Source organism: Seriola dumerili, unplaced genomic scaffold, assembly GCF_002260705.1.
Source record: "Seriola dumerili isolate Sdu_G_001 unplaced genomic scaffold, Sdu_1.0 BDQW01000191.1, whole genome shotgun sequence".
NCBI lineage: Eukaryota > Metazoa > Chordata > Actinopteri > Carangiformes > Carangidae > Seriola > Seriola dumerili.
Genome location: NW_019174446.1, coordinates 5,236,282 through 5,263,681, shown reverse-complemented (window position 1 = coordinate 5,263,681; position 27,400 = coordinate 5,236,282). Strand labels below are relative to the sequence as shown.

The window sequence follows — 27,400 nt, the reverse complement described above, 5'->3', positions numbered from 1 at the left end:
CCAAATATTAGATGCATTTCAATAGGTTATGACAGAAATTTATGCAGAAGGACATTTCTCTCAAGGCATTACAAATAAATGCAATTCTGATGCATCTTGGGAGTGTGCGCCTTCTTTGAAAACTGTGCCCACTTGCTTACTTTTGCTTTCTAATACCCGACTAAAGAGAGTACATTTTTACTTCTAGCGGTCGCTGCAGAATCCGGCCAGGTCCTCGCAGATCAGACAGCTTGAAGAGCAGCTGAAAAAGTCTCGGTGAAATTCTCTGGTTAATAATTAAAAATCCAACTCGGGGCAACACGAGGTGGTGAGCAGACAGAGAGAAGGGAGAGAGTGAGTGAGGTGAAAGAAGAAAAAAAAAAAGAAAAGAAGAAGTGGGGGAGTCCTTCTGACAGTATAATGTTTCCTTGCTTTGTCTGCGGGGGTTAAAAGACGTGGTACATCATTAAGAAGAATATTCAGTGGCGGTGTCACTGAGGGGTGACCTTTCCAACAGGTCATGGATAGTTCACTCTTTAAACCCACCCTCCCCACTCCGCGTAAATACTTCCCCGCCCCCCCCCCCCCCCCCCCCCCCCCCCGCCTTTGCACAAAGACATAGGTATGAGTTCAGGGCTGGAGTTGTAGTCAGGCAGTGGCCATTTTTATACCTTTATTTTCCCTGTCAGTGTGCAGACAAAGTTTCACTACAGCATGATAAAAAAACCTCATATTTAAACAGCTCTGCTACAGCTCTGAAGTATATATTTTTTTGTTCCTATGGACGACTCAACTCGTGTTGACTTTACTGACGTATGTATTCAACAACTCCAGGGTTTATATGGACGTCAAGCGTGAGAAGAGAGAAACTCTGCTTGTAACGTGATGACATTAATGAACGCTCTCTATTTCTTCAGCCTCTCTCTTCTTTGTCTTTTCACCCCACTCTATCCGCTCTGTGCATTTTGCCTCTCTGTCTGTATGTGTGAGAATATGTGTGTTTGTGTCAGAGAAGTGGAGGACTGGGAAGACAACCCCATTTCATTTGTCTTCATAAGCCTCATTTATTTTTGCAGCCAGATGTGAGCTGACAGACATCACTCAGTGCACCCCTCCCTCTCCCCTTCTTTCTTCTAACAGCACCCCAGAACACCATCCCCCCCCACCCCCACCCCACCCGCCCACCTTACCCATCCAACTAGAGGTCAGGCAAGCCACCCCTCCCCCCCTCCTCCCCCTCCTCCCCCTCAGCATTACAGAAGATGGATGTGTCTTTAAAGCAGAGATTGATTGTGGATATCAGAGTTATGGCGCCATTCATCACGGCTGATATTATTCAGACGAGCTGGATTGAACAAGGAGGTGGGACTCCTGAGCCCATGGGTGGGTTCTGGGGGGTGGGGGGCAAGCGTGGAGGAAGTCTAATAGATTGTAGATGAGAGTGTGCGTGTGAATGAACGCGTGTGTTTATGCTCATGTACTTGCGTGTACCCGTCATAAGTCGGCCTCACTTGGGAATTCTGGCTTGTGTTGGCGCCTGGCTGTTTCTCATCTTTATTCTCATCAGTGTGTGTGTGTCTGTGTGTGTGTGTGTGTGTGTCTGTTTGTGTGTGTGGAGCTGTCTACATTGATCTCCGGTGATGTGATCCTCCTTCAGAGTCTGTTCTCATCGGACTCTGATTTACGGCTTCATTAGGATCCTTGTGCTACCTCCCCTTCTTTTTGTCTCCCTCCTTTCGCCAGGTCACTCTTGGAGACACACACTCACGCGCAGACAAGACACACTCTGTAGAGGGGAAGGCTGCGACTCAAGGAGTTTTCATCCCAACACTTCGTATAGTTTGTTTCTGTTCTGTTTGTCATCTTTATGAATAATCTCTTATTATTCATCAAGGCTTAGCACCTCATTGTGCCCCGAGAGTTGAAGTGCTGTGGCGGTTTTGGAGGTGCTTCCCTACCCCCAGGCAGCCCCACTCGGCTGAAAAGAGCCCTCATTGTGTGTGTCGTCTTTTATGGCGCTGTCTGAAAGAGAGGGATGCACTCCAGTCGGCATTCAAATGCACGTGGTAAAGCAGCCAGCAGAGCAGGACAAACACCACAGGTTGTAAACGGTTTGAAAAGGAGTGTGTGTGTGTGTGTGTGTGTGTGTGTGTGTGTGTGTGTGTGTAAGGTGTGTATGAGGATATGTAAATGTAGATGTGGGCGAGTGTGTGTGTGTGCGTGCGTGTTTGCAGGCTCTTGACTGAAAGGTTTTCACTCTCTTTACCTCCACTTTTTCTCTCCTGATACAGTTCGCCACTTGCTTCACTCCTCGCTTTCCTCTGTCCACCTGTCTTCTGTCCTTGTCTGAAATGACTTTCTTCTTCCTCCACTGAGAAAAGAACCTCAAAGTTTTTGCTTCTCCTGTTTTTAAACCACCCCCCCACCCCCCCTCCAACTCCCCCACCCACCACCACCACCACCACCACCACCATCATTATCAGGAGTCAAGTCATGCAGAAATGTAAAAAATAAGAAGGTAATCATACTTTGTGCTGGTGCTTTTGTCGTCAGTCCGTGATGGAAATGGGTCTAAATATGAGATTAGAACCTGCCGGTGACTGATGCTATTAGGCAGATATGCCATAGACTTTACTATCTCCCATGAAGGATTAGCGCAAATTATACTGGGAGACAGGCTTGATTTCTCCTCTGCCTGGCTGGATGTGGGCATTTGAGGCACTCTAAGTTGACAGCGTCTGTCTCTGCTTAGTTCTCCGAGACAGGTTGTGTGACAGCTGATGCCAGGCGAGGGCTTAAAAAGTGTGTATGTGTGGGTGTCTATTTGTGTATTGGACGACGTTTGGTCTGTGCGTGTGTGTCATTCTCTCTGTGTGTGTGTGTGTGTGTGTGTGTGAGAGTGTGTGTGTGAGAGAGAGAGTAGGAGAGTTATAAACTGACAGGCGAGTGTGTTTGAATGTGATTGCGCGTCAGTGACGTTTTTTTTTTTTTTTTTTCAGAAAACAGGTTCTCTTTGAGTAGGGTGACAATTGGGAAAGGCTAATTTTAAGCTTGGTAGCTTCCTCTTTAATTCTACACACTCTTATCTTAGTGTTATTTTGAATAATTAAACTGTCCCAGGTGAAGCTGTTTTTGTAGCTATGAATAATAAAGAAAGCCGGTCAGACGTCTGACCAGGTGCTGGATTTCTGTGTTTAAGTCCATTTGTAAGAATGCTGATAAAAAACAAATCTCTGATAACGGGACTCGCAGGTTTCCCTATGTATCCGAACCCTTCCTTTTGCTTCACAGAGGTCCGTCATGACAGCAAGCGTGATGGCATCCATCATGTCGTGCGTAATCTCAAATTGTTTGAACTGTGATGTTGATATAACTGGAGGATGGCGGTTGAGTGGTTTGTTCACCTCTCAGGAATGTTTTGAGGGAACATGCAAATGCTCCCTGTTTTAGCCCTGCTGTCTCCTCCCGGCCCGCTGATTTAGGAGGGTGACATGTCCTTTAATGTTGGGCAGTAAACTGGAGGGTTGGATTTATAGGCTCAAGCCTTGTTTTTTTTCCCCCTTACTGTCTCTGTCCGCTGGCTCCTATGACAACAATACACGCTCCACCCTTACTGAATTTCAGGTGGCTTCAAAGCGACAGAAGTAACTTTGGCAGTCACACAGAAGCTGGACAGAGGAAGTTTCGCAGTACACTGGAAATTTGTTTGGATTGAAACATGATCCAGCCCAACTGCAGCAAGCTGTTCTCATTTCGGCTTAAACCTGCCACGAATTGCAGGTCAACGACAAGTTCAACTCCAGAACAAAAACCTTTTCCTGCACCAAAATCCCCACCAAAGAAGCAATTGAAGTTCCCTTGTGGCTTTTGCCGATGGATTTTTGTGTGTGTGTGTGTGTGTGTGTGTGTGTGTGTGTGCATGGTTTGCTTGACATTGTATTTGTGAAATGCAGCCAAAACAATGACTGCATACAGCAAAGCAACTATTTGGTCTAAGAACCAAAGCAGACGATCTTTACTGCACGTTTAAAAACACTCGTATCCACTGGCAGCCATATTGGATTCAGCTTGTCCTTACCTCTCCTCTTCCTCAGATTCCTGCTCTGTCTTCCCACTCATCATCCTCCTCTCTGCTCTTTCCTCCTCCTTACTTTGTGAGGTATGATGCACGGTGATGCTTCGCTTTGTCAGCAGGATTGTATCAGGTCAAAGTGTAGAGTGACTCAGATAGGTGTAGTGTCAGACCAGTACACTGCACACTGTATGTTTCTTGAGATCGGCTTCTTGCTGGGTTTTAGCCAAACAAGGCTGTCCACCTCTGATATGATGTAGGCAGAATTTCTGCCTTACTACAGCAGGTGAAAATGAGTGTGTTAGTAATGTTTTTTTTTTATTTCAGGTGGCTGACCAGAAAATGCACCTCAGTTAGGTGTGGGAGGATTTACTCACCACCTCAAGTGTGTAAATCCTGCAGTGAAACCTGCACTTTCTGCCTCGTGGAGCTGCTAAATCTAAAATAATATTATTAGTTTGGCTTTCGAGAGACTTCCAGAATTGTGTGATGGTTGAAATGCTGTTGCAAAGGCTTTTTCTAACCGCAAAAGAATACATTTAGAGGGAGAAAACATAATAGTGAAATCTTTTTTAGCATGTGTAAAAAGTCATATCTGCGCCAGTATCAGCATCTTAAAAGCCCTTATCGGTCTCCTCTGCACAGGCTGCTCCAAATCAGTCTCATCCTCTCCTCGACACAGTTTGACTGATCAGTCCGAGGCCTAGTTTACTGCTGCCAGCATGGGACTTGATGTTCGTTTCTCTATTTATTTCCACGGCCCATGCGTTTTTCCCCATATAAAGACAGTCTATGTCCGACCGTGTCACCGCATGATGGATTGCATAGTCCTCTTCTCTGAGGAAGAGAAAGGGGGGATGGTGGAAAGAAGGAAGGAAAGAAGGGAGAGAAAGAATGAGTGAGGGAGAGGGAGGAAGCGGAGTGGTGCTTTGCAGCAGTGAAGGACATGGCAGCTTAGCGCTGGCCAAAAAGACTGTGGTGAACACCTGCTCCTGTCTCCAACGCCCCTTCAACCTCCTCATTACCTGTCAATCTATCACAAGGCAGCCAGATCAAATGTCTGCAGCAGCCAGGACTCGCACAGGGAGGGGAGTGAGGGAAGGAGGGAGGGAGGGAGAGCAGTGAAAGAAAGAAGGGAAAGAGAGGGACAGATTGCATGTCTGGGAGAGCAGAAAATGAAGGGGAAGTAAGTGGAGCAGCTGCGTGTGCATATCGAAGATCTGTTGATAATTTGGAGTAAACTTTGTTCAGAGAGCAATTATTAAAACTTCTGGAGGTAGTTTGTCATGTCGCTAAATTTAGAATACATGACATGCCAGCCGGGTTGGCTTTATGTAAATGTGTTTTATAATAGTCAATGGAAAGTTAAAAGATTATGGAAAAGTCATCAGATGGTCATTTTGAAGTCAAATAAAAAGAAAGTCACATAAGGGGAACTTTCATGCAGATTATTATTCAACATCTAAAATTCAAGAGTTTTATGACACTGACCAAAAATCAGTGGTATTTTGTGAGACAGCAGGTTTGTGTTATTTTTTATTTTTTTCAGTAGTACAACACTTCCCGTGCTCGACACAGTGGTGTTTAGACCCACCCTGCAGCACCGTCTGGCATTTGATTGGCGCCTCTGTGTAAAAGAGGTGAATCTGTGACAGACAAGCGCCTCTGTAGGGAGGCGGGGCCTGCGGTTTCAGATTACAGCCACAATGCTGCCAATGTGTGTCTGCGCGTCGAGTGGGTTTTATACACGGCAAAGTGCACACGCACAATTATGCATTTTTTTTGGAGTATTCGTGCATATACACAGGTTTATTTTGTGTGCAGCAGTGTATGAATTGTGCATATATATATATGTGTGTGTGTGTGTGTTGATACATGAGTGTTCACTTGTACACTCAACATTGAGCGTGTGTGTGTGCTTTAAAAGGCAGATGAATTTGAGCTCATCAAGGTGCATTAGTGCACACATGACCAGTCCCGGCCCTCTATTTCTGATCCCTTTCAGTCCCCAGTCTCCCTCTCTCTCTTCTCTCTGTCTTTCTCAGTGTTTCTCAAACTCGCTCGCCCCTCTCTCTCCTTGAGTGTGTGAGCTGTGGTGATTTACGGTAATTATCCATAGTTGGGTCATCTATCAGGCTGGCCGTTGCTAGGAGATGGAAGCAGCTGGTGCTGGTTGTTGTCTTGTCAGAGACAGTGCATGTGAGTGTGTGTGTATGTGTTTGTACATACGTGTGTGTGTGTGTGTGTGTGTGTGTGTGTGTGTGTTCCCTGGGATTTAGGTGAGGGTGCTTGCATGTATTTACTGGCACTATGTGTGTGTGTGTTCAGGTGAAGTGGTCCATCCTGATGTGGGGATTTAAAAGCGCAGGTGGTGTAGAAGAAAAGGAAGCAAAAAGAGTGAGGATGAGGAAGGAGTTAAGCAAAAGGGGAGGAGGGGGGGGGCTTGGGTGAGGGTGGGGTCAGAGGTTGAAAGAGGCCAGGCGGAGTTTGAGTTTGTGTGTGTTTGGAAGGGGCGGACAGCTTAAAAGGCACAGGTGTGTGTGTGATAGACAGGGGAGCTGTATGATAAATTTATCCAGGCAGATGGAAGTTGGAAGAAGTCGAGCCTTGGGGAGTAGTTTTAGTGGCTGTGAAAATTGCAAGATTGAGTATGTGTGTATGTGTTTGGGGGGGGGAGGGGGTGTTTGTGAGTGTGTGTTTGTGTGTGTGTGTGTGTGTGTGTGTGTGTGTGTGGGCGGGGGTCGTTTTTCTATTGGCAGGTGATGGTTCCACAGATGGGTGCTGGTTCAGATCCCTGCTGAGGGGCCTATTTCTCTTCATTTTGCCGTTGTAATCCACCGTAACCCATTGTGTTGACGCCGTTTCAGGTTTCACGATCTAAGCGCGGCATTCATGTTCTAGCAGACGTGAATGCACCCCCCCCCCCCCCCCCCCACACGCACACACACACACACACACACACATAAAAACACCCTACGCACACACACATTGAAAGGTCAACTGCAAATATTATAGCCTTAACACTTCGCTCAGTGAACATGTGAGAGGGAGTTCTCAAAGAAAGTGCAGGTGATTATAACTGAGGGATTACTGAATATTTCTAATGCCAAAATGAGAGGACATTACAATAGTGATGACAGTATACAAGCAACCTTGGTAACATGGAAAGTGTGTGAAGAGTTGTGATAACTTCAGTAACTAAAATTACAAGCAGTAAATTGTTTAGAATTCACTTGTGTTTATTGTCAAAACTGATAATAACTGTAAAAATGATAAGAATATAGAATTCACAATTCACTAACTAGAAATATAATGAAGAAATACGTACCCAGACTGTTAAGACTGTGAACAGTGTAGAAAGGCTGCTGATGAAGCTGTCTGCCTCACAGTTTTGCATCGCAGTAGTTTCACTGAAGTTTTATTTACTTAACCTGTTGGCAGATCTGTAAAAGGCAGCTGGATATAAGCCACACGTCAATAGGAGCCGCGGTAACTGTAAATACAACCTCCACTCTCGGCTCTTCATACCGGCCTAATTAGCACCCGTTAGCATTTGTCATTGCATTTAGGGGTGAAGATTAGGAACACCTCTCAATTAATCTGCAATCAGCCTGTTTGTTAATTAGCTAACCTGTTCTAAGTGGCCTTCAGGGCTCTTGTGTAATTAGCTAAGCTGCTGGGAAGCAGGTCTGTGTATTGACATTGACCTAAAGTGTACACACACACACACACACACACACACACACACACATGCGCACACACAATACACACACATACACACTCATATATATACAGTAAGACAAGGTTTTGTAGACGTCTCCAGTCATGGTCAAGAAGGACAAGGACCCCAATAAATTATAGACAAACACACCTTCTGCACCGTGTATTTGTGCGTGTGTGTGTGTTAGAAAAACAAATGCTTTAACACACATGCAAACACACATACACACACTTCCTAACACACTTCATTAGTTGTCGCAGACGTGCCATGCTCATCCAAATATACATATTTGCACACCGTCATGCTCGCAGTGATACACTTACACTGATTATTCCTCTCTTCACTCTACAGCAAAGCCGCATCCCTAAAAAGCATTCGTAGAAAAGGCGGTAGGGAGAAAAAAAAAACAAAAAAAAAACAACATACTGTACTCCCCATGCACGTACACTCTTTTGAACATTTCATCCTTTTCAAGTGCAACAACATCCCCACCAAAATGAACAGCTTCTCCATTGCTGTGTTGAAGCACTTTTTTTTTCTTGCTCACTTCAAAGCCATTTGTTTACTCTGCTGCCTCCTGACATTGTCTGTGGTAATTAAAGGAGCGCACTGAAATTTATGGTTTAATTATACAGGCCTTGTTATGCAGAGAAGACCAGGATGGGCTGATATGCTCAATAAAAATAAATAAATTCCATACGGGTTTATTGAACTCGTGTTTGCATGGAGGGTGCAATCGTTCCAGCCACTCAGGTGTGTGTGTATGTGTGTGTGTGGTATTGTGTTTATGTGTTCATGTGTATGCATATGTGTGTATGTTTATTTATGTATTGCCTCGCAGGACAGCAGCAGCAGCTCAGTGCGCAGTGTGAGTGGGTGAGAATGAAATTTGAAAAAAAAAAAAAAAAAAAAAAGCCAGATGAATTGCAATCGATTGGCGCTGGTTCGCTGTATTGATCCCCCAGCATGTTAAAGCCTGCTGTACTCCATGAAGAACACTCAGTCAGTCAGTGTGGGTTCACCCCCACCCCCACCCCCACCCTCGTCTTCCCTTCCCGTGCACCTTCCACCCCTTCATCAACTAACACGGCTGGATATACTGTAAATGTCTCCCTGTGTTGTTACTGCATGCATGTGTAAAAAGCAGAGACGATAGTGCTTACAGTCCTAGCTTGCATACAAGCGAGAGAGAGAGAGAGTGAGTGTGTGTGCGTGTGTTTGTGTGTGTGTGTGTGTTTAGGTTTTGTGCATGCACAGTAATGGAGAGTGATCTTGGCTGTGGCCCACAAGCTGCTTCTCTGAACTGATCTTTGAGTTGGGTATAAAAAGCACTTGCTCTATAAATAAAACAGCAGCACCTTTCACACTCACTCTCACTTATACACGCACACACGCACACACACACACACACACAACCAAACACACACACACAAATTCAAACCTGGCCACACGCCTCTTGGATCTTACACCTGCCCATACACAATCATACACACAAATACACATCCCATCAATCCATGTATCAGTCTCTAGAGGTCAGACAGAAGGATGTCTGTGGGACATATTGACATATTTACATGGGAGCATGACCTGTACCAGATTAGCACTGGCTACCTGTCTGACCTCCGACCCCACTTCGCTTTACAGAACAATAACCTAGTCAGACGAATCTCCCACGTCAATCTATAGTGCGCACATTTAGGTATTTAGCTGATGCTAGTGACTGGTGGCGTGAGCGAGTAGCTGATCAATATGTTCTCCAAAATGTTGCTAAAACAGCATTAGCTCATATTCACATTGAACCTGACTGGCAGACAATTCAACATTGCTATTCCCATGCCCTGCTGCTAGCAAAGCAAAACACACTAACAAAGTGCTCTCTAGAAGATCAGCGCTGTGACTTAACATAATGCTACTGGCCTACTGTAATTCAGCATGACTTAAAGTGTTTGCATGGAGCCACCAGCGCCAACGATCACCAGGAAGGCTGATGGTTGACTCACTGAATATCTGCCAATAATACAGAATTTCAACACTAATCCTGTTTGCACAGCACTTATTCACATTCACACCACTTTCTACGTCAGTCCATTATGTAGCTATGTGTCTGAAGAACAACATGTCCCATCCGCCGCTGTCTGCTGAGCTCAACTCAGGCTAGAAGTGTTTTGAAATGGGGTGGAGAGGGGGGTGAGAGATAAATTGGTACAGCGAGCTGGAATGCTGCAGCAGTTATTTAAGGCCCTGTAGGTGCTGCCTAGGCCATATGCTCCCATTATTCCGCTTGGGAGGGGCCCATGTGGGCATGTGAGCAAGGCTGGAGTGAGGAGGAGGAGGAGGAGCAGGAGGGTGGGAGAAAAAGAGAGAAAGAGGGGGTGATGGAGGGAAGTGGAAGGAGAAAGGTAGCTGAGGAATTATTTTAAGGAGAGCCCCCCTATCAAGCGCGGGAGGAATTTTAAGAACGGAATACCGGGAGAAGCCTGAGATGAGATGAGAATGAATTAGCTTCTAAAGTAAATGATCGCCTTCACCCTCAATATCCGGCTCTTTCACCGCCGTCTTTGCATAATTCATCTCGTCAAATTTTGAGGTGTGACAGAGTATAATTCATGAACTCCTGAACTTTTCAGGTTGATAGCTTCTCTTAGGTTAGGGCTTCTCAATCATTTTCATATCATGGAGCTGCGCTTCATTAGATTCTGCGTGACACACCTCTGTAAGGATATTTGTAGATTTTTCAATAAAAGAAAAAAAGAAAAAAAAAGAAAAGTGATTTCTACAACTTAAATGTTGTAGAAATCACTGTAGCAGTGAGAATGAAAGGTGATCAGGATAATATCAAGTAACCGGTGAAAATAAACTTCCTCCTCGTCAGACCCTGGAACCCAAAACCTTGTTTTGTCAGCTGTAATGGGTTGAGTTTTTGAAAAATCTTTTCCCCTGCAGATAGCTTAATATTTATCTGTTAAGAAAAAAAAGGCCCATATACAGCTTTGTTGTTAGCTTCATATCTCTTTCTCCCTCTTGTTTCTCCTCCCCTCCCTCTCCTTCTCCCTATCTGTACAGTCTCTTGTCAAACTGAGGCCTGTGTTCCTGATCAGGGCATTGCTCTCATGTTAGCCGCTTCACGGGAAGCACATCCCAGCATTCCCTCTGACACGCCGGCAGCAGCATTACCATAATTGGCTTTTCTACATGACGGGACAGAGGAAATAATAATGTCATTTTATTTACAGCCCTCTTGTCCCGGTCCGAGAGCTATCACCCCCCCCCCTCCACATATCCCTCCTCCATCCTCCCTCTTCACTGCCGCACTCTTTCTCCTCTCTACACGTTCACTGACATACCCCCCCCTCCTCTTCTATCTCATCTCTCTCTCTCTCCCCCTCTCCCTGTGCAGGGCGCGAGTCTCGTTCTGCCACAGCGTGTAGGTCAAGCGATGGCTTTTTGATCAGCTCCTGTCCAAAGCCATCAGGGTTGAGAGGCACGTAATGGAGAGCAGGGTGACAAACAGAATCTGGGGAAGGAATAAGACTGCCAGTTTCCTATTAGGGGCCGGCCTAAACGGCCTCTGCCCCCCCCATCCCCACCCACCACCTACCCCCCCCCTCCACCATTCTCTGCCGCGAACCCACTCCTGCACTGCCTAAATCACATGAGTGAAGGGGCCTGTGATTGGACATTAGTGCCGCAAATGACTGCCGTGATTGCCCCCTCTTCCCAAACTCACATCAAATAAATAAAGAAATGTGTGTAAATAAATAGAAGGAGGGGTGTTGGAGAAATGGGGCTGGTGGTGGAGGTGTTGGTGAGGGGAAGCTGACTGGTTTCATCCCCTTCTTTTTCCTCCCTCTCTCTCATTTCATCGCCTTTCTGCCTTTCTTATCTGGTTTGTTTGGCTTTGACAGCGGCCAAATGGTGAGGCTCCGCGAGCCTGACAGAGAGTTTTATTGATTTAACAACCAGCAGACTCTCAGCAAAGAAAAGGGAGAAGACAAAAAAAATAAAAAATGGGTAGGGCAGAGAAAGATAGCAAAGTTTTGAAAAGGAGTGATATGTTTCTGCTTCACTCCGTGCCAAAACACTGACGTGTCCGCTGGTTGTGTTTCATTTGGTCTCATTTACAAAAATCAAGTCATACACAACGTCAAGCGGCGTGTGAGGGAAAAATGTTTTAGAGATGATCTGTACTTAGGTCAATCATGTTGTCCCGTTGTGAGGCCCAGTGTTGTGCTGAGGCAGGATACAGGGCGTTCACCGCAGTCTTTTCATCAGAAAAATATCATATCAAACTGCCTGTCTGTTCCGCACAACAGGACTGCACACACTCTGCTCTGGTGTGGTCCCTGAGAACCGATGTTCAAATGTGCAAACCTGATCACAGAGTGCAGATGCAAAACCCGTAATGATGCATGGCGTTCTTTCATCTTAAAATATTAGGTACAAATCAGAGTCAAGGGTGCTTCACTGGTACTTTATTTAGGGTTGTCTTTCAGGAACTCTCATTTAAATAAGAATAATAATAAATGAGATGAGAACAAAACACACACACATACACAGGTATATTTGGTAGCCTGAGACATGAAAACCTTTGATAGCACCTGCTTTTACAGCACCATAGGTGTGTATGTCAATTCAATTTGCATTATGAATTTTTAAAAGAGCTCTTGATAACATCTAAAGGGGCTACTACAAACCCTTTTTAGTACTCCACCTGTTTTATGTTCCCTTTTTTTTTTTATTAATGGTTGTATTAACCGTATGTGTAGGTATTGGGGAGATCAGTGATACACTCCTTGCGTCCTTGCTGTGTGTAGTTGGTGATCTGGCGTGGCTGGTGCGGGCTTGATCGCTGCTGCTTCTGACAGTGAGTCTGCAGTGCTATCCTGGCCGCTGCCGCCTGTCTCCTTGATGGCGGCACGTCCCCGAGCAAAAGTGACAGGCGCTTTGGCGCCCGTGCAGATGGCCCTGCTCACAGCCATCACCCACTCGGCAAACCAAACCGCCAGGGACGGCACGCCAGCCCTACCCCTTCCCGAGCCTTCCCCTTGCTGCTGGTGTTGCTCCGCATATGTGCGTCCGGGGCGAGGGAAGGAGCTTAATCTGGTCGCCAGTCAGAATCACACATCTTCAAGTTGCAGTGATTAAACAGATAGTGTTGATACGTAGCTCTTAATATTTTTCCTTCCTCGTGCTCCAGATTTTAGCATCCTGTCAGAATAGATGCAGCCTCTCAAAACAGACGAAGAGCTCATTTATTTCAGACTAATGTTAGCCACATTTCATTACTAATATTGTACATTTATGGCTTGCGAAACCGTCCACTTGCTGCCTGTGATTTTTACAGATGTCTGTCTCTGCCAGTCTTTTGTCTGTGTGCTTTTGATATCTCCCTCTTTGTTGTTTCCATGACAACATGGCAGGACAGGCATTGATTGACAGGGATCGTCAAAGGGTTCCCTGGCGACCTGCTCATCGTTGGAAGCCCCTCCCTGCTGCAGTCTGTGTTTTGTCACTCACCCAGGGATATTTCTGATCTGCTGCTTCTCATTCCTGCTGTCTGTCTGTGTGTGTGTGTGTGTGTGTGTGTATGTATGTATGTATTAAGCACTGCCAACTATTGGGGTTTAGCTATTTTTTGGCTGCATCCGACATGAGTGACTCACATAGGTAATTCCTACTGTATGTTTGCACTGTTCGTGTGGGCTTGTGAAGAATGGATAGCCGTTCTGCAGGATGCTTTGTATATTAAATGGCTGATATGTATTGATAGCCTCCTGTTCTGGAAGCGGGTTAGCGAAGGGGAAGGCACTGTAACAGAAGACACTCTGCAGATGTGTTGTAGAGAGTACAGCACATAATGCTAATCTGCTGTGTTAGGGATTTTCAGGAGTTTTAGAAACTGTCTCGGTCTCAGTCTGTCAGTGGGATTGAAGCGCAGCCAGGTTCTCCTGTAGTGCTCTCATTTCACTGAAATCCTGTCAGGCGTTAGGGGAGTATGTTGCTCATTTGGAGAAGGGTGTATCAGTAGCACACAGCGAACTCAGACTTATAGGCAATATTATGGTCGGTGGGTTCGGCTTTGCACTGTAAGAGCAAACATGTATGAGCTGAGCAGAGTGCGTAAAGTACACACATAGGCACGGGAAGGTGGGCACGCGAGCAAACACGCATTCGCAAACAGCGGCACTTACTGAGGCACACGCATGCACATCATCACACAGTCACAGTCCATGGTGCAGCTGCTCACCTCCCCCACCCCCAACCCCCCCACCCATCTCCTCTCAGGCAGCAGTAAATGGTGCCAGTGTATATATATCAGGTATTATGTCCACTTAGATTATGATATGACAGGTTAGCGTGCCGTTTGAAGCTGACAGCACATCTGTTTCATCAGGAGAGACTGATACTGGCATCTAGGACACACATCTCACCATGCAGGAAGGAGATAAAGGAAGAAGCTAGGGGGCCGTCTTTCCTGTCTCCCTGTCTTCCTCACCCTTTCTCTCTCTCTCTCTCTCTCTCCCTTTTCTCTTACAGCCCCTCTCCCCTCTCCCCGCCCACCAAACCCACCACCTCCTGCTCACTTTTTCTTCCTCCCTACATTTTCTTTTCATTCACTTGTTCTCCCCCTAACAACCTCCTGTCTCTCCTACTTACTGATGCTTGCTGTGTCCTCCCTAGCATGCACACACACACACACACACACGGCCTAGCCTTCTATCTTATATGCCTTTGTATATTTTACTGGTAAACCTGTTACATCTCAGCCTTCTCTAGTTACCTTTCCCCACACCTCGATCTTTGATCATGTGTTCACTTTCTTCTGCCTTCTTGTTAAGCATTGTGCATGCCATTTTGGATCACAGAGCAGTAGCACATTTTTGCAAATGCATAAACTGTCTGCCCAAGAGTCCCTCCCTCAACAATCACTGTGGTATTCTCAATCCAAGTACCATTGTTTTGTTTTGTTTTTTACCAGTTCCTGCTTATTAGCTCAAATGAAAATTACCTTCCGCTCATCAGAGTGGGTTAGGAAAAGCTGTGATATCTCCAGATTAGCGTTTTGTTTCTTTCCCTCCCTGATCAGTTACATAACCTGAGCATGTGAGGAGCTGAACTTCATGGACTGGATGAGTGAGAAGCAATAAAGCTTGGGGAAGAAAGAAAGAAAGGAAGAAAGAAAGAGAAAGGGGGAGTTGAACATGTAAGCATGCAGCTGGCTAACAAGGCCAAACAGCTAGTCATTTCCTGGGGAACATGAGGCATGTGTGGAGGAATAGGGAGTTGGGAAGGAAAAGGACAACTGTCAGAAGCTCAGTGATTTATTTTTCCCTTGGAGGCTTTTTTCACCACTGGCTTTCAGAGCCACATGTGTGTAAAATACACACAAACTCATGCATGCATGCATGCAGACACATACACACACTCGCTGGATGAGAATAAAAGCTTACATCTCCTATCATTGAGTATTCATTCCATGTTATTTTGACAGTGGTCCTGTTAGTGTGCTGTAAATCTTTAATTTCACTGAGCTGACCTCTTTTTCTCTCTTCTTGTCTCCCCCTATTTTTTTTTTTATTTTTATCTTCTTTCTCTTCCTCTTTCTCTCTGTGCTCCAGCGTACATGCCCGAGGACGAGCTTAAGGCAGCCCCTCACGATGAGGAAGAGCACCTGCAGGATGACGGCCTCTCATTAGACGGCCAGGACAATGAGTTCCTGTGCAACGAGGAAGAGGAAGATGTGGACGGAGGCCAGCCACCTAGCTACAGAGACTCACCACTCAGCAATGGCACTAATCCTGACGCCGGATATGGGTCTCCACTCAGTGATGCCAGCGACCGACTCACGGACTTCAAGAGCACCTCCTCCACGGATGGTCAGGAGAGGGAAGGCGCAGCTTTGCCCTTCCGCCCCAACAACGGCCTCTCTTTCCAGGATAGCCTGGCGCAGATGAAAGCCGTCTATGCAAACCTCATCTCAGATGCCTCTTGGTCCAGCATCACTATGGACATCATGAAATCTAAGCCCGCTGCGGCGGGCAGCGTCAACAGTGCCCTCACTACTCCGGAGCCCGCCTCTACTGCCTCTGCCTCCACAACCACAACCATAAACAAGAGCAGTGGGGTCAACATGGCTAGCAGTCATCACAATGGCAGGAGCTCCAGCACCACTGTCAACCACACAGGCGGCGCAAGTGGCAATACTAATGGCACAGCAGCTAGCTCTGTTGGCAGCCATAGTGCAACCAGCAGCAGTGGGAGCAGCAGCGGTGTGGCTAGCAATGGTAGCGGTGTAGCCTACGACTGGCACCAGGCGGCACTTGCCAAAACTCTTCAGCAGACCCCTTACCACCTTTTGCCAGAGCCCAGCCTCTTCAGCACAGTGCAGCTCTACCGGCAGAACAACAAGCTGTACGGCTCTGTTTTCACCGGTGCGAGCAAGTTTCGCTGCAAAGACTGCAGCGCTGCCTACGACACGCTGGTGGGTCTGACGGTCCACATGAATGAGACGGGCCATTATCGAGACGACAACAAGGACAAGGAGGAGGATCAGGGGAAGCGCTGGTCCAAACCGCGCAAGCGCTCCCTGATGGAGATGGAGGGGAAAGAGGATGCCCAGAAGGTGCTGAAGTGCATGTACTGCGGCCACTCGTTTGAGTCTCTGCAAGATCTCAGCGTTCACATGATCAAGACCAAGCATTACCAGAAAGTGCCTCTCAAAGAACCGGTGCCAGCCTTGGCCACTAAACTGGTGCCCACTTCAGCTAAAAAACGAGCGATCCAAGACGCTATAGTGTCCCCGTGCTCCCCAGACTCTCTCCATGCTGGTAGCGGTGGTGGCGGCGTATCCCTCGGGGACGTTGGCAAAGATACAAAAGCCGTACCTAACCCCTACGTTACGCCAAACAACCGCTACGGCTACCAGAACGGTGCCAGCTACACATGGCAGTTTGAAGCTCGTAAAGCCCAGATCCTCAAATGCATGGAGTGCGGGAGCTCCCATGATACACTGCAACAGCTGACTGCCCACATGATGGTTACAGGTCACTTTTTGAAGGTCACAAATTCTGCATCCAAGAAGGGCAAACAGCTGGTCTTTGATCCAGTGGTGGAAGAGAAGATTCAGTCTATCCCACTGCCACCGACCACCACCAGACTCCCTGTCCCCAGTAGTGTTAAGTCCCAGCCTGTGTCCCCCGCCCTCTCCTCCGGCTCAGAGGAAAAGAGGGAGGGAGGTGAGGATGAAAAGGTGGATTGTGGTGAGTCAGTGGAGAAAAAAATTAAGGAGGAGAAAGACGACTCAGGTGAAAAATCTGAGACTGATGCCACATCATATAAATATCTTAGAGAAGAAGATCTCGAGGAGACGCCCAAAGAGGGTTTAGATATTCTTAAATCCCTTGAGAACACAGTATCCAGTGCCATCAGCAAGGCCCAGACAGGCACGCCCACATGGGGCGGCTATCCTAGCATTCATGCAGCCTACCAGCTGCAGGGTGCCATGAAAAGCTCCGCTACTGTTCTGCCCCCAACTGTCCAGAGTGTCCAGATGCAGCCGATCTTTAACAGCGGGCTACGAGGCCTGGTGAGTGACCCCAACTCAGTCATCCACTCGCCTCGGAGCCCGTCCTCCCCCACCCCCCTCAGGAGCAATGTCACTGCCATGGAGGAGCTTGTGGAGAAAGTGACAGGGAAAGCTGCCACTGTGAAGAAAGAAAAGGAGGAGAAGATGGTGAGCCTGGAACGATGCCGGCCCCCGTCGTTAGTAAAATCCCCCTCCCCTGCACTGAGAGAGCAGAGAGAGCAATTGGCATCTCCAAATGACCTCTCTAAGCCGTCAGGTATGAGAAGTAGCAGCCCAGGCAGTGTAGATTCAGAGCTCATCTGCAAGAAGGAGCCCAAAGAGAGCCTAGTGGATGGCCACAACAACCATTCAAAGAACGGCTCTGAGGCCTGTCAGTCCCCTGTAACTAACGGCAACAGTCTTGGCATCATCACTGATCACTCACCAGAAATTCCTTTCATCAACCCTCTCAGCGCACTCCAGTCAATCATGAACACACACCTGGGTAAGGCCTCCAAACCAGTAAGCCCGGCTGCAGACCCACTGTCCATGCTTTATAAAATCAGCAACAGCATGATGGATAAGCCAGCTTTCAACCCACCTCCTCAGGGCAAGCCAGCTGAGCCCATCAACCACTATCAGTTGTATGAAAGCAGTGACCAGCCCATAGACCTGAGTAAAAATAAATCCTCCACTAACAGCAACAACAACAATAACAACGGCAGCAGTGCGCTCCTGACCAACAATAGTGTAAATGGTAACAAACCTCTCATTTCCCTCCCTGACTCAGTCTCTTCTCCCCTGAGAGAGAACGCTCTGATGGACATTTCAGATATGGTAAAGAACCTCACTGGCAGACTGACGCCCAAATCCTCAACCCCTTCCTCCATTTCAGAGAAGTCGGACGCCGATGGCAGCGCATTTGAGGACGCCCTCGAGGACCTCTCCCCAGTGCAGAAGAGGAAAGGGAGGCAGTCCAACTGGAATCCCCAGCACCTCCTCATCCTCCAGGCACAGTTTGCCTCCAGCCTGAGGGAGACCCCAGAGGGCCGCTACGCCATGACCGACCTGGGCCCTCAGGAAAGGGTCCACATCTGTAAGTTCACAGGCCTCTCCATGACCACGATATCCCACTGGCTGGCTAATGTCAAGTACCAGCTGAGACGGACTGGGGGCACCAAGTTTCTCAAGAACATGGACTCGTGCCAGCCTGTGTTCCTCTGTGGTGACTGTGCCTCCCAGTTCAGGACTCCCTCCTCCTACATCAGCCACCTGGAGTCTCACCTGGGCTTCAGCTTGAAGGACCTGTCCAAACTGTCAGCTGAGCACCTACGGGAGCAGCAGGCTGCCTCAAAGGTGATCACAGACAAAATGACATTCGGCAGCCCCCTGTCAGCCTTGACCACGCCAGAGGACGACACAGGCTCTGTGTACCAGTGCAGACTTTGCAATCGGACATTCGTCAGCAAACACGCAGTCAAACTGCACCTCAGCAAGACCCACGGCAAGTCTCCAGAGGACCACCTGGTGTTTGTCACTGCTCTGGAGAAACTGGAGAAGCTAGACAAGATGGAGAAGGTGTAAGCGGGGTCTCGAGCTGAGGGTAGAGACTGACAGCTGTGGAACTGACTAGAATTTCATTGCACTAAAATGACGTTGTTCACAGTTACTGCACTGGGCCGAACTGAGCCGCCAGAAAAAAATCAGTCTTATAGTTTTTTGTTGTGATAACTGCCTGACTGGACCATGTCTTTTCATGTTGATTTGTTTTTGTTTTGCCAAGCTTTTTTACACTTATTTTGTAATATATTTATATGCTATTTGTCTGATCTGTGCATGTATTTTAGTGAATCAAGGTTAAACACAAGATTTTAATCTTTTCATGGCAAAAATACAACTACTGCTTCAATGGTAAAAGTGGTGAGTGGAGAGAATTGGTGGAAGAGAAAACTGTATAATACTTGATATGAAGAAGGTGAAAATTAAATGTATACACCAAAAGAATGAAAGAATACCCTGAAAGACTGAAGTAGCACCTTAGACAGCTGAATTTTTTGAATTTGTAAAGAGAACATGTTTTGAAATATCTTGCATTTGTCAAAATCAGATTGATTTTAAAAGATCAAGGATTATCATTTCTCCCCCCGCCCACCCCCCACCCCCCCTCCTCCTCTTGTTTTTTGGGTTCCTGTCACTGCAATGTTTTTGATGATGAATGGCCTGCTCATAAATCTGTCAGTGTATTAGAAAAAAGATCACGTGAACATTTGGAAAAACTGAAATGCTGCTTTTGGGTACGAGTCAATCAGTGAAAATGAATGGCCGTCAGTATGCAAGTTTGCTCAAAAAACTTTTCCTTGTTGTGAAGTATCACCTTATAGCAATTTTCCAGTTGTATGGTTTGTTACAACTTTCTCTTTCTAAATTGTGTCGCTTTATTCAACTGTAAAGAGAAAAGTCTGTTACATGTAAATGATTACCAGTGAAATGTCAGTACTCCATAAGACATATCTTACCATTTGAAACGGCTCAACATTCTTTGTATCTTAAGGTGTGTGCATTCTCTAACTTTTATATTGTCATTTTATATACAAAAATGATAAAAAAATAAAAACAGATGGTGTATATAGATATATGCTGTAGAGCTACAAAATGTCCTTTTTTAAAGAAAATACAAATTTAGCTTCTTTGGCTTGGTTTACAGAAATGATTTTAATTATACTTGCATCCAATTTGATGCATGAAATGGTGTGGAAAATAAATAAGCGATGCACAATGACTATACATTTCAATGTTTTATCGACAATATTGTAAAAAAAAAAACAAAAAAAAAAACTTTTTAGCACCGATTAGTTTGTTTCATTTCTTTCTCAATTGTAAAATAAACCCCAAAGCAGTTGTTAACAGTCATATATTTGTGGTTGTGTGTTCATTTGTCATGGTGGTGCACCAAACTCAATGTGTATAAAACTTAAAGCAGTCACACTCAGGTCCAATCCTCGGCCGGAAGAAATAAGATTTCTTTTATTTCTTTAGCTGTACTTTGAAATTCCCTTATCTCGCTACTTGTACATATTTTACTAACAGGCCTGCTTTTATGTTCGCAAAAATGTTAGGAGAAAAAGAAAAAGTCACTGGTGTCATACACATAACTGATGACTGAGCCACATCATACCACCGATGATTATTATAATGATGAAGATGACGGGGATGATAAGCCTGTAAGGGTGCCTATTGTACTGTGAGAAACCCATGCTAGGCTTGTGACTGGCCTTCGGAGGGCCCGTTCTGAAAGAATCAGTGTTATATTAATGATGGCAGTGTACTTTTGCCTGTTGGAACAAAATCAGATGGGTGTCTGTTCTGCTTGATATAGCCTCCTGACCGGCCACACTCAACCACCCAAAAATTAACACAGCTTTTCAGATGATACACGAGCAGCAAGCTGTCTTTTTCTCTGATCAACTGTTAATACTGCTAACAAGAAAACACACTGCATATCTTTGCGCTGTGTATTTAAACACGACATAGACTTTTGCCATAATTAAGAGCCATGACTTGCTAACGTGAAGGCTATAATCAAAACTGAATTATAACTTCAATTTGACATTTCAGAGACATACTTGTCATTTGGTGGCCATGAGTGTACAGTAAATGCCATGTTTGTGTCATTCCTACCTATTTTAGCAGATTAGTTCAGATAAAAAAAAAACAAACATCTTTGCAGGAGGAAGTGTCACTTCAGCGTCGTCACTGTGTCACAAGTTTGTTGGCTTCGATTTCCACAGCCAGCTCAGTCAAAAATGATGCAGTCTGCTGTAGAAAACCATTTCCCTTTCCACTTCATTGACTTTGTTTCCATCTCCTCTAAATGAATGTTTGCATAGTTGCTTGCAGAGCATGACAGAGGATTTCTGCACCTTTTTCTGACAAATCAAACAGCCCCTTTGCTCATCAAGAGTCCGGACGCTTTTGTTGCGCCGCCGTGGTTGCATCTTTTTCCTCCAGTTTTGTGTGCTGTTGTATTTTCTGTATATTTCAGGTCTGGTTTCATTTCATGTACCATAGGCTTAACATTCAGCTGTAGCAAGAGCTGAATGTGATTCATTATCTAAAGTGACCTCAAGATGACCCCCCTACCCCCCCACCCCCCACCCCCCCTCCCAGCCAAAGGTAAGCAGCAAGTTTGTGGGATGTTCTTCCTCGGGCAGCTCCTGCAGGTAGAGCGTCCGCGTCAGGAATTTGATCTCTCATCTCGCCCTTATGTCTCAAGTTTCTGATTGAGTACTTACAGAACCAGCCTTTGTATGGATGAAGCCATGCTGCAGTGTTATGACTTCCATTCCTCACACTCACAACGTGTCTCGTGTTGGCTGAGTCAGTCACACACACTCGCCCTCCCCGGCTATATTATCATGAGTGTCTTTGTGCAATTACACACCTCCTCGATCTGGCTGCACCTCGCTGTGTTGATACATGGATTCAGTGACAAAGGAAACACAGGCAGAGGGCAGATTAGCCCGGCTGAAGATGCAGCTTCCTCGGGAAGGGGCTGCTAGAGTTGGGTTATAAAACAAACAAGGCAGATAAACAAGCAACATTTGGAGGAGATAGTGTTCCCTGCACACCGGAAATAAAAAAACACCTTGTAGGTTTAATACCCCACAGCTAAACCTGTAATTTTGCTGTGCCGTCAGATAGCTGCTGAGCCGATAGAGACTCTTTCCTGCTTTGTTAGAGATCAGTGCACTGTTTCCTGTGCGTATTCTATGTAAATTACATGCGATAATCGCCACGCACGGCACAATACTGGTTCCCGTGGTGCAAACGGAAACCGAGGATAGATAAACGCAGGCTGGGCAGATTTGCATAGCCTTTGTGTTTTGGGCGCTGCTGAACGTGAGCCCTGAGGATTGGTAGGGATTTCCTCAAGGTTTTGTATAAGTAAATGCCTGCTTCCTCTCAGGGCTGGGACCATTATGTACAGCAGACAGGGGTGGGTGTAGACAGAGGGCACAAATGGAATAACAAAATTACCTGGGCTGGTGGGAACACGGGGAGGGAGTATTAACCTCCATAACTCGCGTCTGCCTCTGCCTAGATAGAGCAGGGATGTAGTGGTGTTTGCATGGCAGCGTGTGTACTCTTCTCCACACTCGGATTCTGTACATTACACCGAGCATACTGTATATATTCGCCTGTTAGAGACAGTGATAGGAAGGTGTCTGTCCGTGGTTAGGAGTCACACACAAGTGAAGTTAAATAAGAGAGGGCACGTTGATCCCACCGCTCGTGATGTTTGATCTTTTTCTCAAAGGTTCACCTCTTAAGATTCAAGGTGTGTTATTACCTCAAATGTATGTATGCTCAGTGGAAACACACTCACACATGTGGTTTCTTGACAAGTCTTTTCTTCGGCTTCATATGTTCGCGTTTTTTTTTTTGTTCCTGGTTTGTATATGATAGCGGCACAAAGATCATTGTCAGCCATGAAACAAAGACGAAGCTCCCGCTGAGGATCCCGGCGTGCATCTGCCGCCTATAAACCCTCCAACTTTGCACACAACTCCGACGTATGGTTTAATACCCCTCCGAAATACCTCAACACAAACAAACAATGTCTGACAGAGAATCAACAAACAAAGCGACAACGACTGAGAGCCTTTGTACTGGATCAGAAACTAAAGTCGGAGAAATCTGTTTGGATCCTGATAAAACGCTTCATTGTGGAAATTGCACTGAGGAAGAAGTTATCAGTGCTCATGTTTTGCAGGAGATACCTGCCTCAGTCTATTTTTATGTTGATTTAAGTCACTTTGGGGACTTGATTCAATTATATTGCTCAGCGTCATACTGTAAAATGTGCAGGATCTGTGACAATTCTACCTTCCATACTACACACCTACCAAACAGGGTTCAGTATAGTGCAAGAGCAAGTTCTGTTTGTGCCCCCAGAGCTCTGCAAACATCCATTTAAGAACCTGAAGTCCACATTCTTCTGATGTCATCTGCACTGAGGCAACTTTAACATTTCATTTTCACAGTGTAATCAAAACAAGTATTTTTTTTTTTTTTTTTTTTTTTTAATGTAGATTTAGTTTGTTATCAAAGCAAAACCATGTCTGGTAACTAACACTAAATCAATTTACAAGATGAAAAGATTATAAGGTTTAATGCTTTATTTCTAACCGTGCCCATTTTGGCCCAAATGTTTTAATATCATTTTGCATACAGGTCATGCATAGGCTTCCATTAGAAAGTGCCTCGAGCAAAACTTTTCCTGAATTTACATTTATAACACTTTTATGGTGCAGTAAAAGCATCTACGAATGACTGATATTTCTGACCCATAATCAACAACTTGGCACACCCCCCCCTCCACCACCCTTTTCTTCCCCCCCAAAATATTTTAACAGATCAGAGAATAAGCCCTCCTGTTGCTACAGGATCAGATATACAGGTAGCCTGATGAGGTCCATTACAGTATTTTGGATCTTATCGATTGAGATACACTGAAGAAGCTGAAATGTTGCACAAGATTAATAAAAAATAAATAAATAAATACTTATTAGAGTTATACCCCGTTATGCCAGGCACTGCAGTGCGATTCTCATGTCACTGTGACAGAGTGCAGCGCTCCAGCCGGTGTCAGCGGCGGTGGATTTGTGTTTTTGTGATGGACATGCGGCAGTCTTTCATCAAGGTGGGTTTATTTTGCGGTGGGAGTGTTGATGTGACAGAGTTGTCTGTGGAGAATGACGGTGTTTGACAGCGGCAGGCTAACGGATGCAGGAGATCATCTCAGTCTGCCAAGCCTTTAGTTACGATGTGGTGGTGGATGAGAAGTGCAGGTGTGTGTCGCCGGGCCCTCCATCCATCACAAGCCCGGACAAAACACAAAAGCATACAGGGGATGAAATGTTTCCTCCAGCTTGGTGGATGAGGGATGTGGTTTTACAAAACAAGATACGATACCTATTCATTCTGTCCTTACACTTTTTTTTCCCCTCGTTTTCTTTCTTTTTTTTTGTTGTTCTGTATCTTTATTTCATGGTGCCTTTGACTTTCATTAAGATATACATTACAAACTATGCACCTTTCCATGAAATATATATATATATACTGTATATATATATATATATATGAATTCTTAATCTCTGATACACATACACACGCTGTATCTGTTACATGTTTTTTTCTTTGCACACCTTCTCTGTGTAGCAGCTAATCTATCTCTATTTGCCTGATCACCTGGGGACATGTCTATAGCCACAATAATAATTCATATATGAAAGATTAATGACATGTTTCCCATTATCCAGCGTGTATATGTATGATTTAGGAATTGACCTCTCAGGGGTTTTTTTTTTTTTTTTTTTTTTGAATATGAGAACTACCATGTCCCTGTCATTTCCTATTTCAAATCAAAGAGGTCAACTTAGAAAATATCTCAAAACCAATTTGTGTTTCAAAAAGACCCTTGAGAAATAGTGGCTCGTGTTGTGTTTGATATGCACAAAGACACTTATCCCTTATCTATCGTTTCAGAGAGAAAGAGAGGGAGATAGAGGGTGAAGTGCTCCAGGAATCAGTGCTGCCTCCATGAGATATGATGCTGCTTGATTTTGATCATTGACATTTGCTTTTTCATGCATCCCGAAAAACAAGGCCTCCCTTCCATTAAGGAATTATTCAAATGACCTTCAACAGTGCATGTTTTCCTACAGTTTTGTTGTGGGAATATGAGAACACATACTGACATCTCAATTACTTATGCAAGGCTCAGAGTAGGCCCAGTGGATGCAATCACCGTGTGTGCAGTCCTCAGTCACTCCGAATCACAGAGGCTCCCGGACAGACACACATAATTCAGACAAGTCAGACAGGATTTGCATACAAAGACTAAAAACAAAAAAAAAAAAAGAGGGGGGCTTAAATAAAAAATGCACCATCTTGAGCTGGAAGAGAAGGTAGAGATTTGAGGGGAGGGGGAAGGGGAGACCGGTAAATTCTTTTAAAAAGGTCTTACATGTCATATTGCGTATGTAGCAGGTTTAGACCGATATACAGTGCTGATACTGGCCTTTGGCATTTGCTTCAGGGTTGTAAACCAGAATTTTTATTGCACAACCTCTATTATTTACATAGTTAACTATTATTTAATTATTATTTCCTGATTGGTTTTCATTTTCCTACTCTAAAAAAAACTAAAAAAATCATCACTTTGGAGGGAAAATGTATTTTTCAGCATACAAATGGACAGATATTAAAGATATTGAGTGACAGTTAGTCATTTTATAAAATTCCACCCCTCAACTCCCTAAAGGCCCCCAACCATCAGCCGCCACAGTCTCATACTGGACCAGACACTGTTGTCCATCTTTATCCCCTTACAACCTGAGTGGGTTTTTTTTTTTTTTTTTTTTTTTGCTTCGCCTTCTGGAGGTGACACACTGTCTCATCGTCGCATGATGGGTGGGGGTTGCAGAGGAGTGGGTGAAGGGGTAGAAGGGGTTGGGGTGGTTGAGGGCAGGGGGAGAGGTGGGGTGGGGTGGGGTGCATGGGAGGCTAACCCGGCGTCACGTCATTAGCGTTGTGCGTCGGAGATGCAGGGGCACCCTGACACATGTCACGGACAGCCAGCCGAGAGCCCACGTATGAAGCTGACACGCTGCGCATAATTTATCCCGTGACACGATCTGCATGCCGAGTTGTTGATCTGTTGTGTTTGGTTTGGACATGGGCGCTCTGGCAGGGAAGACAGAGGGAGGGGGGGGTTATTATGCAGGTGGGGTAGGGGTAGGTGTTGAGGGGGGTAAGGGCGAATAGGTGGCAGGGTGTGTGTGTGTGTGTGTGTGTATGTGTGTGTGTGTGTGTGTGTCTGTGTGTGTGTGTGTGTGCTTTCGAGGGGCGGTGGAAGGCGGCATGTTGGTGTAGCGCACACTGAAGGGGCGACACATTTGTCATGTCCACTGAGAAGCAACATATACATAAACAAGTGCATTCAGATTCACTAATGCCGACACCCAGGCTCATACCCACACACACACACACACACACACACACACACACACACACACACACACACACACACACACACACACACACGAGCTCATTCAGGCTTTGGTGATATGCATGTTGAGTCACAGTGACATCACAGCCACAATCTTGTCCCTTAAGACATCTGCTCATGAGTGAAAATGACTAACAATGTTGAAATGACCCGCTGTCATTCCACCGCATGTGATTGTTTTCCAGGCTTCAGCTGCAGTGACACCACATATCATCAGGTTCACATCATTTTTGCTTCAGTGACTCAATGAAGCATTTGAGGATGAACATGTAAAGGTGCTTGAGTGTGTGTTTGTGTCTTTTTTTGTAAATCAGTAAATGCTTTAAAGGACACAGTCTACAGGACATACGGGTGAATTTTTGGTCGAACTGGAACCTGGAAAGATGGTGTGTTTGTGTCACACAAATCAAAATGTGTACATTAACATTTTAATAAGATATCACTTACGTTATGGTTAGCTTTTCGTTTTATTTGTGAATTGTGTGTATGTATGTGTGTGTGTGTGTGTGTGTGTGTGTGTGTGTGTGTCTGTGTGTGTGTCTTCGAGGAGCGCTCATCAACCATCAACTACTCCTGCCCCCCCTCTCCTTCCCTGGCTCGTTTACATGAATTATGCATATGACCAGTCTCGTTAGAGGAGCCCCTCCCTCATCACTCTCCTAATCCCTGCCGTTGCCGTGGTAACCAGATTAGACATGACTGTGAGGTACAGTATGGGCCCTCAGGGCCTTTTTTCTGGACAGGCCTGATCCAGGGCAGGCATGAATGAGGATCCGGAGGTCCTATAGGCCTGTAGGTCACCTGTCCACTGATATTACTGTACTGATGCTGCTGCTTGATGGGAAATATTAATTTCAGTTCAGCTCAGTGTGTTGCCATGAACCCTAAGGGCTATTGAGGGATCTAGGAAAAACGGGCAAGGGTACAGACTGACACAATGAAAAGAATTATAATGTGTTGTTATGTTAGGAAGGTCCTGTACCACTATGA

General features: G+C 45.6%; 1 protein-coding gene across 1 annotated transcript in view; it reads left to right on the top strand.

Moving 5' to 3' along the window:
* Positions 1-19,493, top strand: part of tshz1 (teashirt zinc finger homeobox 1) — a 36,344-nt gene extending 16,851 nt beyond the window's left edge. Inside the window, exon 2 of the mRNA XM_022753326.1 lies at positions 15,392-19,493. Coding sequence (XP_022609047.1) covers positions 15,392-18,921 — 3,530 coding nt within the window. The 3' untranslated portion in view covers positions 18,922-19,493. The remainder of the gene's footprint in view (positions 1-15,391) is intronic.
* The last annotated feature ends 7,907 nt before the right edge of the window (positions 19,494-27,400 follow it).